Source organism: Anguilla anguilla, chromosome 1, assembly GCF_013347855.1.
Source record: "Anguilla anguilla isolate fAngAng1 chromosome 1, fAngAng1.pri, whole genome shotgun sequence".
In the NCBI taxonomy this organism is placed as follows: domain Eukaryota; kingdom Metazoa; phylum Chordata; class Actinopteri; order Anguilliformes; family Anguillidae; genus Anguilla; species Anguilla anguilla.
In genome coordinates this window covers 25,712,971-25,725,192 of record NC_049201.1, presented here as the reverse complement: position 1 = coordinate 25,725,192, position 12,222 = coordinate 25,712,971, and the positions used below count along the sequence as shown (strand labels likewise).

General features: G+C 45.5%; 1 protein-coding gene across 5 annotated transcripts in view; it reads left to right on the top strand.

The window, feature by feature from the left end:
- Positions 1-11,966, top strand: part of cnsta (consortin, connexin sorting protein a) — a 33,397-nt gene extending 21,431 nt beyond the window's left edge. For all 5 annotated transcript variants that reach the window (XM_035423678.1, XM_035423671.1, XM_035423684.1 and 2 more), the window contains exons 9-11: positions 2,270-2,889; positions 10,286-10,427; positions 11,398-11,966. In XM_035423678.1, coding sequence (XP_035279569.1) covers positions 2,270-2,889; positions 10,286-10,427; positions 11,398-11,606 — 971 coding nt within the window. In that variant the 3' untranslated portion in view covers positions 11,607-11,966. The remainder of the gene's footprint in view (positions 1-2,269; positions 2,890-10,285; positions 10,428-11,397) is intronic.
- Positions 11,967-12,222: the final 256 nt, after the last annotated feature.

Genomic DNA, 12,222 nt, shown 5'->3' with positions numbered 1-12,222 from the left:
AATATCGCTGGTAGTCTCAGGAACACAAAAGTGCAATTTATTATCAGTAACTGCAAAGCAAACCAACAGTTAGTATTGTAAACAAAACTGAATGCCTTTGCACAGCTCACCCACATTTACACAGCTATGACTATAACATTACCATCGCAGAAGTGAATCCAAGAAGACAGAGGATGTATGTATTCACTGTGCCCACCAAAATTATTCACATTCTTGATAAGGATGAGCCAGGAAGACTGCATAAAACAACCCAAATGACGAGCTCAAAAATGGGGATATTATATTCTTTCATGCTAAAATGATTGCTCAAAGCAAAAGCTTTTGTTTAACAAGTGATTTTATTATTTACTTACATATTTTTATTTTTTTGCAGAAAAGTGTCACAATTATTCACACCCCTGTTTACAGGACTCCCTTTGCCAGGATAACACTACTGGTGTTCAAACTCCTCAATACAAAATCTTCCTAGATTATTCAGGTCCTTCAGTCTGTGCTTGTTGACTGCCCTCTTCGCCTGGAGACTGAGAGGGCCATTGCAAATTAGTAATTTTGTTGGTTAACCATTTCTTTGTTGATTCTGAAGTATGTAATAGTTTCCTTGCTGATCCATTTGAGTCCATGTTTCAGCTTCCTGGTGGAGGAATACCAGGTTTTTAGCCAAAATGTCAGTGACACCTCAATTGTATTGGTTTAACAGGATATCATTTTCCCATTTTTTGAGCACATAATATAGCTCTGTACCTGTATTGTTTATTTTATACAGCAAAACTGAGCTGCTTAAGAAATAATTAAAAATACAGGTTGATGTTTAAAAGTCCTGATGTCAAAAAAGGCAGACGAGCGAAGTAACATCCGCCAAAGTGAAAGTGGGATTTTGGAAAATCTTTTAAAAAGTGTAAAAAACCTCCTTTTAAAAGACGCCAGTCAAAAGCGTTATGGTTCACGTTTGGCTGTGTTTCTCTGTAGCAGAGGTATGCAGGGAAATGGCCGAACCAGTATGGTCACTTTCTTCCTGACCTGCATTCATTGAGAAAGACTCCACTCTACTGATAAGATGAGTGGCTGATACAGAGCGGGAGGGGAGGGGTTGGTGGGGGGTGGGGGGGTGTGTTACCTGGAGTGTTCTGTTCCGTGGCCCGGTTTCACTTTCACGGTGCACGCCTCCCCCCCCCCGCCCCCCGCCCTCCCCCCCGCATGGCCATCTGTCATCGCAGGCTATTCACCGCCTCCGTCTGCCAGACCTGTGCCGTGGTGATGACCGCTGCTCGGGGCTGTCAGTACGCTCAGGATCTGATAACCGACGCGGTGCTCAGATCCGTTAAGCACGCGTGCGGGTACCACCAAATCTGCCACCGACTTCACTGTTAGGTTTTTGTTTTGATGGTACAAATGTACAAATGTAGGCAATACTTCATGAGTGGCTACTCTATAGATGGATTTCCATGAATTACGACATTTGAATTGAACAATATGAAAAATTAAGAGAATTTCCTGAAGGTGAGGCACTCGATTTACTAGCCACTCGAAAGGCATCTGAATCTTTCCACATTGAGCTGGGAACTTTCATTCTGTTCAAGACTAGTTTTTATTTAGCGCTCCAACCTCAATGACAGGTCATTTCCAGCCCTATTAAGATCCTCATTCTCTTCTCAATCCATTTCATATTTTCGCTTTAACATTTCAGCACAAAATCAATTTCTCAGAACTCTTCAGCAGGAAAATAAAACCTTTCTGTCTCGACATAGGTGCCTAGCACTTTCTAATAAATGCGGCTGTACTGACTGAAAGGCATTAAAGAAAAAATTGCAGTAAAGTAACATTAACAAAAGGATCAAAGCAAGTTATTGGAAATATAATACCTTCAGTGAGGGCGTATAGCAGATTCTGAGACTAAAAGAGACTGTTTGTATTCGTGTTTTTGTCACTGGATAACCAGTTCCCTGCATGCGCCTTATTGGTGAGGCACGGGCTGTTGCCTGAGTGTCCTATGGGTCAGACTCCAGAACAAACAGAAAGGATTGATTATGCAGCCTGAGGGCGGAGTCAGAGGATCAACTGTGATGTCACAAACAGAGCGACCAGGGCTCCGAGTGGCTGGAGAGTCAACATTAATAATAATGTAATCTGAAACCGTGGGTGGGACTTAGGGGTGGAGGAAGGAGCAGAGATTTCTCACTCGTGCTTGGAGAGCGAAAGGGAGAGATTGGAGTTGGTGAGGGAGAGAGAGAGAGAGAGCGTTCCGGTGACGGCGGCTCCCATGTGTCCTCAGGCAGCGGTACTGAATCTGGACGGCTGATGGAGGAGCAGCAGGCCACTGAGGAGGTGCGCCCGGCACAGGGCACGGAGGGCCAGAGCGAGGACGCTTCCACGCCGGACCACCAGAGGGCGCCGCTATGCAATTCTGACTCCTCGCCCCCTCTCGTGGACACGCCCACTTCGCCCGTGCCCGGCTCCGTTGACTGTGGTGGTGAGGGCGGCGACGGAGATGCCAAAGAGGTGCCGGGTGGTGAAGAGCAGCTGACTGACAACTCGTCGTTGGTCAGACCGGGCCCCACCGTTCCCCTCTTGGAAACCCCATCTCTGGGGGTTGAACCAGAGATGGAGGAGGGGTGTGGTTCGCAGGCTGGTGCTGAATGGGTGGGGGTGGAGCCAGTCACCACGGGGACAGGAGACAGACAAGGGGACTCGCCCACTGGGGTGGACTCAGACCTGCTCCGCGCACAGGAGCTTGAGTTGAGGGAGGGAGGGGATGAGGAGGTGGAGACGGAGGACGTCCCAGAAGACGACTTTGAGGCAGAGGAGGATGAGTTTGGGGACGAGACTCTTGCTGTGTCAGGAATGGGAGCGGCTTCGCTGGACGAACTGGCCAAAAGAATAAAGGTGGAGCAGGTGAGAGCGCCCCCTGCCTGTATGTCTGTTTCTCAGTCTGTCCATGTCTGTTCTTTGTGTTAGTAAAAACAATCATTACAATGATAATAAATATTATTTGGTAAGCACTTTTCATGAACCCTAAGTTCTGTACACAGTGCTAGGAGCCCAAAATGAAGCAGGGAAGGCACAATGCCATTGCGTATTGTACGCTAGCTCCCTGGGCTTTATAGCTTACTGCAGAGAATTGAGGAACCGTCTTGCCTGAAGAGACTGCTTTTGTTTAGTGTGAAAAGGCTGAAAAGTTTGTGCTGTATAAACTGCTGAGTTGAGTAGGAAAAATCCACCCTTGTCTTCTAATAAAAGAGGCAATGCAGTGAGAAAAACAGTTCATAATTGATCCAGTTGTGACTGGTTGTACCAGTCAGTGGCGTACTTTTTTTGTAAAAAAAAAACGTAATTTACATCAATCTGTTATACCAGGGGTGTCCGGTCTTATCCAAAAAGGGGCCGGTGTGGTTGCCAGTTTTTGGTTTAGCCCAGCACTAACTAAGACAACTGATTCTACTTATCGATGTCTTGATTGAAGATCATGATTAGTTAATTAGTTCGTTTTGGGCTAAAACAGAAACCTGTACCCACACTGGCCCGTGCTCCCTTTCTGCTTTTCGCTGAAGGCCTGTAGGAGTTAAAGATATAGCCCCAGCCTGTGATATATTAGTGTCTGACTCACACCGTTGCTTAGCGAGCCCTTATTGGATAGAACACATAACAAGCAATGTTGAGTAGGACGAATCGTGCCATTTATATAACGTGTATAGTGAAATCAAATCCAAACAAAAACATGTTTTCTATGGAAAAAAACCAGTAACACTTCAGAACACGCCAACTCGGGACACTGGGGGAGTGGTCGGGTGTGGCATTCTCGTGATTCGTTAGGTCTGCCAAGCTAATTGACCTTAGCACTTTAGTTGTTTATCATAATCCTGTCAAAAAAAGGCATCAACTGGGGCATGTTTTTAAAGGAGAGTGGGACTGTCCATTCTCCTTTTGTCTGTTTTGCTTTGTTCAGACAGGTAGGATGCAGAGACGGTAACAGATAGAGAAGGGACCACGGCTGAGAAAGTGCCATGTCGGGCAGATTGCGTCACACGTCTCGCCACAACTGGGGCCTTTTTAACAACCCCTGCCGGTTTAATCAGTGAACTCTGGGACTTTGCCCTCAGCAATCAGCATTTTAGCTGAAGCAAGCGAGTAGGGTTTGGGGATTTGCAGGGATAGTGCAGGGTCAGGTGGCTGTTCTCATGTGCTGCCATTAAAACATTCGCTCTATTAAGAGAAACGTGTCCGAAGCGGTTTTAAGTCCAAGGAAATGACAAAACCTAAAACCGTCGTTTTTATTCAGCGAGGAGCTGGCACGAATCTCGAGGAGTTTCGTTATTTATAACGCCGTCGAGGGAGACACGATTGAAGAGCCGCTCAGCCAATCAGAGTGCAGGATAGAAAGGTGGGAGGAGTCCACCATCTGGACAGGCCAGGGAGCAATCAAGCGCCTGCAGGGTTGCGTGGAATGTACTGGGGTCAAGGGTCACTTGCTGAAATCACCTATTCCGCATACTACACATTACTAGCATTGCCTAATCGACTACAGACTCATTCGGGGACCCATCTTATATGCTCCAGTGACCCATTTTGAGTCCATATTCCCATAGTTTTAAGAAACGCTGACTCCAGCTGATGAATGCTTGGACTTGGGGTCAAAGTTCACTCTCTGGAATCTGGGAAGTGGGGTTTTTTAAGTATTAAGACATATCCAGGTTTTTCAGTAACACTTTTACGGTGCAGCCTTGTGCACAGTAAGCGGTTAATTTGTTTTCTGCATACTGGAATCACCCTCAATGCTGGACCATTTGTACATATTTGCATATTGTATGAACACACACACAGTCATTTTTTAAGGTTTAGTTATTAATATTTTGGTATTATTGAATTTCAAAAGTGACGACCTCAACGACCTCTTAATCAATGTTTCGTTGAACATGCAGCAGTTCAGTATGTTTATACTCTATAATTTTGTGAATTTTTATTTGCCACACTTTTATAAGTGGAAAAGCTGGCAGTCTTAAATTGTCCTTGATAATTTCACATGCTTTTGGGATTTAATGACCATGTAAACCAGGGTATGAAATGAACACCCGACACCAGCCAAATGCTGGTAAATTTTTGATTGTGGCTGGTACATTACATTACATTCATTTGGCAGACGCTTTTATCCAAAGCGACGTACAAAATTTTCTACTCTAGCAGCCACTTTGGCAGGCAACCACCCAGGTTGTGTTATATTGTAAAATGTATTGTGGCTGAAAAAAAAAAACATTTAAAATGGCTGGTGATTTTTAGAATCCACACGCCACTCTGGCCAGTGAGTGAGAAAGTTCATTTCGTGCCCTGATGCAAGTTTGTCATGCACCATTTGTAGTTTGTTTGACCCCATACAGGGTTCAACAATACCCCTTGCCCAGGGCAAGTAAAGCCAGGTAAAACAGGTAAAACTCACCCGATAGGGCAAGTGATGAATCCTAGCTGATTCACTGTTCAGTTTATTCAAATGCCCATTTGGCACCACTGAGATAGCACAGGAGCTGAATTTGTGTGCATGCAGAAAAGAAGTTTATGAGATCAGAGAATCTGAACTCTGTCCTTGACCACACTTACCAGTTTGCATGGTATCTCCATCACTACTTATGGAAACTTAAGCTGAAGCTGAACTACTAAAGCATGATAAACTAACATACAGTGCAGGCAATGTTACTGCTTTTTATTACACTTTTTATGTAGGTTGACATTTATCACTACTTTTATTGAAACGTAACGTCAGAACTTTCATGGCGTGTAGCTAGCTCTTTAATGCGCGGGCAGACTTTGCCGTATCTGTGCAAGTACCACTGTAGATTGGGGAAGGAGATTTCATACCAGGTTGCCCAACCAAGCGTGAGAAGTCTTTAAATTGAGCTCTGCCGCGGTAGAGTGCATTTGCGGTAGTCTAGACGGGTGGCAGCGAAAGCACGGGTTACTTTCTGAGGTTCATTGCAGCTGACAGAGGGCCTGACTCTGAGAATGTTTCTATCTTTACCTCCCCCTCCTCTCTCTCTCTCTCTCTCTCTCTCTCTCTCTCTCTCTCTCTCTCCCTCTCCCTCTCCCTCTCCCTCTCCCTCTCCCTCTCCCTCTCCCTCTCTCTCTCTCTCTCTCTCTCTTTCTCTCTCACTCTCTCACTCTCTCACTCTGCTCATTCTCGGTCTGCTTCTCAATCATTCCGCTCTGCCCTTACACAAAAACAAAGGAATGTTTGCATGACCTCACACCTCGGGCCCTGCTTCAGGGGCTTCGGTACAGAAGGGTCCGCCCTGACCGATGGAATGCTGTGGATTCGGTTTCTGGCTCGAGTCAAACCAAAGGCTTTTGAAAGGCATTGAAGGGGATGGATCGTGGGTTAACGCCATGCGACAGGCTGGCGTTAGCGATGCTTCGAGTCGGTTCCCGTCGGAGAGCACCGCCCTTGCGCACAGGACCGCGTAGTTTCCGACGCACTCCCTCGAGACGCCTGCAGATTGCGCATTGTGACCAGACGAGGACGCGCGTTCCTTCCGTCCTCTCTTCTCTGGTCTTCAACTTGAACTTGAACTTTATTAGCGTATCGAAGGAAAATTTGGTTGCAGCCAAGGCATTAGATCGCAATTAAAACGAGTGACAGCAACAGCAATCCGAAAACATAACCATAAAAACATAAACATAAAAGCAGGATAAAACGTATGCACATAAAACATTAAAAACATAAAACGAGCAAATCAGGCAAAGGACGGAGACACTCCTACCAGCTTGGATTAAACGTGTAACATTAGGACTCAGGCCAAGTATGAAGTGCCACGTAAAGTGCTAGTAAAGTGTAAAGTGCTGTGGCAATAAGGTGTACATTGTCTACACATTACATTAAATGATGAAGCCTTTTCAATGGCAACAAGATTAAAGAAGGCGTCTGCGTTTTACGGTAAGAGACTTTCAATGGCAGCGGGAGTAAAAGAGACTCTGGCGCCGCATGTTTTCGTTTTGAGCATCCTGTAACCTCGGCCCGAAGGAAGGAGGTAAAACTGATCACGAAGAGGGCGATCAGGACAGTTAGCAATCAGTTGTGCCTTTTTGATGACCCCGCTTCCTATCGATGTCCTGAAGCTGGGCTTGCTGCGTTCCAAACACCTTGCTGGCCACCTTGACCGGCTTTGCCTGTCAGTTTTTATTTGCCGGAGTAAAGCCACCAAACCATGCCGAAATACAATAGGTAAGAACACTTCAAATAAGACACTAATAAAACAAAGTCATTGGGACATTGCACACCCTGAAAGAATTCACCTTTCTTGGACAGAATAAGTGCTGCTGGACCTTTTTACATACAGCATCAGTATTTGGCTCAAAACACAGCTTACTGTCAATGACAGCACCCAAGTATTTGTACTCAGAAACAATATCAGTGTTCTTATTCTGGAGAGTAGTGTAAGAAATAATACTGGGCTGTGTCCTTCTAAACTCCATGACCATATCTTTGGTTTTTGACACAATATCTCCAGGAAAAATTCTTCACACCAAGACACAAAATCATCTACACAATGATCAAAATCATCACTGTTGCTGATTTTTGGGCACCCCTGTGCCTCTATGACCACAAAGGCAAAACTAATACAGAGGAGAGCTAGGCAACTTTCCTGTGGTGAAAGAAGAATAATGTATTGCTGTTAAGTACTCGTCATGACACACAACACGTGTAGCAGACCTACAGGCAAAATGAACGGTCGGTCAATGGCTGTAACAGCAGAAAGTTTGGACCTGTCACTCACTATGAGCGGTTGTTATGGAGCTCAGCGTCGCTCAGCTCCCCCGGATACGGTTATACCGTCATTGTTGTTCTTCCCCCCCCCCCCCCCGCCTGTCTGAATAATTCATTCGAAAGGAACCCTCCTCTGAGAGAGAGAGAGTTGCTCACTGACGAGTGTGTTGATTTCTCCCTGCTTTGAGCTCCACGGGGTCTTTCTCACTCGCACCGTTGGCGTGGGTCATTATCTTTTTGTTGCCTGGTGCGTTGCCCCCGTGTCGCAGTGCGGGATACAGATTAGATCAGGAGTCCCCAAAATGTTTGTCCTCACATGCTCCCTAAAATGAACACCCATTGGCTAAACACCCCCACCACACTAGTAAACTGGTTTACCTATGGTTGACCCTCTCCATACTCCAGTGCAGGATCTATTTGCTATTCTGCACTTATGTACTATTACACAGAAGCATGTCTGAATTGTGTAAATGTATGAAATTAGTTCTGTGTGAAATGAGTTAAACTGCACATCTAAAATATTTTTTTTTTGTTAAAATGGGAATTTTTTTTTCCATTTTCATGTAGAGCCCCCCAGAACTCTCATAACTCCAGTACTGATGTATTGTCAACAGAAGTAAGCTTACCTTCCATTTACAGCGCTGTAGTGTAAAATGGTAGCTATTTATCACCTTTGATACTGGCCTGCATTTTTGTGATATAATGCAAACACTGCTCTAATGGTGCACTTTATACAGTATAGTTTGGTAGTCTTGATGGAGGGTGGAGGGGACAGTTTTGATGGAGGGCGGTGGTGGGTGCAAAAAAAAAAAAACCTCCACTGTTTAATTGTGGCTGCCGACAGCAGCTGCCATGTTGCCATGTGGTCATTGGTTGTGGTGTGTTTGTTGGTTTTAATTAATGGGTCTGCGCTGACATGCGGGAGAGAGACCTTGGCTATGCTCAGTCCTGACGCCTGGTGGCAAGTTGCTGTCAGTGCTGTCAAGTTTAGTTCCATAACACACAGGGTCTCATTTTATGAAAGCGATATGCAACTACTTAAAAAAAAAATAAAAAATAAAAAACTACTCTGTCAGTTACCACAAACCCACCTTCCCCTTTCAAATATGGAATTTGTGTTGAGATCACAGTCACACTTATCCGTTTGATTTCACTTGAGATATTGAATTGATTTCAAAATCCAGCTTCCCCAACAGCGAGCATAAATTATGTTGTTATTTTTCTTTTTTTGTATTTATCCGTTGTTTGTGATTGTGCACAAAGACTGCATTATGGGGCAGCAGCCTAATACAAATTTTTTTAACATTCAACATTTAGGCAACTTGGATTTGGTACACATATTGGAAGACATTTTTTAGCTGAGCCATCCAAATGCATTACACCACATGATGAACAAATATGTCATTTCCTTTGAAATTCAGGTGCATATGGATAATTGTAATGATTGACACATACCTGGTTTTGTCTATAGCAAACTATTAGGTGTTCATCTATCAGGACGTGTTCTCAGTGAGAAGAATATTCAAGTGTTCGCTGGCACATGCATTGCCATTAAAACAAAGGGAGGCAGCTGACTGGCAATGATTTTAAAGTGGCCAGTTTCTCTAGAAAGTTCCAAATGCAAGCTTTCTCAAAGGTGCACAAGATGCATACTTATACAGAATTGTGTTGTTTCTTTCAAGGTGCTCTGTGTTTGGCCATATCTTCCAGATATTATCTTGCATTTCTTGTGGAACAGGCCCCAGTCGGCTCTGCGCAGTTGACGGCAGCTGAGAACCTGATGTAATGCATGTTTCTATCCCATGGTCTTTAAGGGGAAAAGCTTTTTGAAAAAAATGTGCATTAAATGCTGAGGTCTGCATTATTAGGATCGCGTGTTTGAAGAGTCATTGCAGCGACAGGATTTTTCGGGATGAGCCGAGCACAGTAGCTGAAAGGGGGGAATTTATTTGAGCTTTTTTTTTTTTTTTTAAAGGGATTAACAACGAGGATTACATAAGATTTTTTTTTTTTTAATACGGTGTTGTATAAAATGCCTGGAATAGCTTGTCGGGTCATGTTGTAGAGGCAGACCTCAGGGGTGTAGAAGAACAGGTTTGGCCTAGTGCAAGACATTCTATCGACTGGGATTGCCCAACCCTGGAGATCTACTGCCCTGTATATTTTCACTCCAACCGTAACAGAGCACTCCTCATTCAACAGATCTAGAGATAGAGATTTGATTGAGCTGCCGATTATTAGAATCAGTTGAAATTACAGTTACAGGACAGTAGACCTCCAGGAACAGGGTTGTGCCGCCCTGCTCTAGCCAGTAGGCGAAACGATGAGCCTGGATGGATTGAATGGGCCCGCCTGTTCTCGTCATCAAACATTTTTCTGTTCTTATGCTTTATGGTAAGAAACTACATTTCCCAGGTTTATGCGTCCCACCGGACTCACAGTTTGTTAACTGTCCTCTCCAGCCCTTGAGACTCACTCCTGTGTCTGTGACTGAACTCTTTCTCCTGTGTCCACCCGTGCCTGCCCCCAACCTTCCCCCAGACTGCTCCCACGCCGGGCCTAGTCTCCATCCTGAAGAGAAGGTCGTCGCTGGAGGGGTCCCCACCCCAGCCCCCGGACCCGCCAAAACAGGTTCCCAAGCGCAAGGTGCGCTTCAGCGAGCCAGAGGACATGGCGGATCCAGGTTAGGCACTAACCGTCACAGCTTGTTACTTGGAAACAGGGGAGGTTGAAACCTTACCTTCTAACCAGTCATTGTTCTCCAGCCTATCTTCCTTAATTATAAGCAGGGCAATTCTTTCATTCGGATAGGTTCTAGTAATTCTTTTCAGTCTGGCCGTTCTCCTCTGACCTCTGCCATCAACAAGGCATTTTCGCCCAGAGAACTACCGCTCACTGGATATTTTCTCTTTTACTGACCATTCTTTGTAAACCCTAGAGATGGTTGTGCGTAAAAATCCCAGTGGACCAGCAGTTTCTGAAATACTCAAACCAGCCCATCTGGCACCAACAACCATCCCACGTTCAAAGTCACTTAAATCACCTTTCTTCCCCATTCTGATGCTTGGTTTGAACTTCAGCGGATCATCTTGACCATGTTTACATGCCTAAATGCATTGAGTTGCTGCCATGTGATTGGCTGTTTAGATATTTGCGTTAAGGGGTGCAGTTTGCAGTTGAACAGGTGTACCTAATGGATTGGCCGGTGAGTGTAGATGATGATTGGTGGGACTGCAATGACTGATGGATCAATATGCAGAGTTTTGGTGATTTAAGAAGCGATTCTGGAACAGACGATGATTCTCTTAAGCAGACTTTTGTTTTGTCTAGCATTCATTCATGGCTGGTGCGAAATCATGTATAGTCAAGAGTGATTTATTGGCTGAGTCTGAGTGCATTCTTTGTAAAGGTCAAGGTACTTTTTAGAAATTAATCTCTACTTGCCAGCGGCACATTCAGTTAATTGACATGCTTGATATTTAAGTAAAGTAAATGACAGTGGGATGAAACTAGTAATTATTTTAAAGGTGAGATTTCTAATTTCTCTTTCCCTAAAGCATACAGGCCACTGCTGGTGTAGTTATTTAATATTTTTGTTCTGTTATGACTGTTGGCTTGAGGTTGATGGGCGTGTGCATCTGTGTGTCGTTCAGATGATGTGGGCCTGGACTCCTGTCTGCTCCTCCTCCTGCTGTGCATGGTCACCATGGTGATCAGCGTGGGCGGGACGGCGCTGTACTGCACCCTGGCCGACGCCCAGTCCAGCGTGTGCTCCGACTTCTCCCGCAACGTGGACTTCTACCTGGGCCAGGTGCAGCGGGGCGTGGACGAGATCCGCCACTGGCTCTCCCCCGGCTCGTAGCGGGACGGCGGGGGTGGGAGGTGGGAGGGAGGGAGGCCCCTCTTCCTCGCGTCTTTGCCCCGTCGTTCTACTCAACCTCTCCTCGTCCCTCTCACCCGGCCCAGTCCGCTTCTCCTTCGGACTACAAAGGCAAAGCCTGCAGTGTGTCTGAGAATGACAGCATCAGTGACTGTGTGTGTGTGTGTGTGTGCGTGCGTGTGACTGTATGACATCATTAGTGACTGTGTGTGTGTGTGTGTGTGTGTGTGTGTGAGCATGTGACTGTATGACAGCATTAGGTACTGCGTGTGTGTGTGGGTGTGCGCACGCGCGTGTGACTGTATGACAGCATTAGGTACTGCGTGTGTGTGTGTGTGTGTGTGTGTGTGTGTGTGTGTGTGTGTGTGTGTGTGTGTGTGTGTGTGTGTGTGTGTGTGTGTGTGTGTGTGTGTGTGTGTGTGTGTGTGTGTGTGTGTGCGTGCGCACGCGCGTGACTGTATGACAGCATTAGTGACTGTGTGTGAGTGTGTAATTGATTGCCGTAAAAATCCATCACGCACAAAGGTCGGCCAGTAATTTTCTGGGCAGCGGCCTGTCCGGAATCTTCTAACCGTCACCATAGTGACGTGACCTTCAT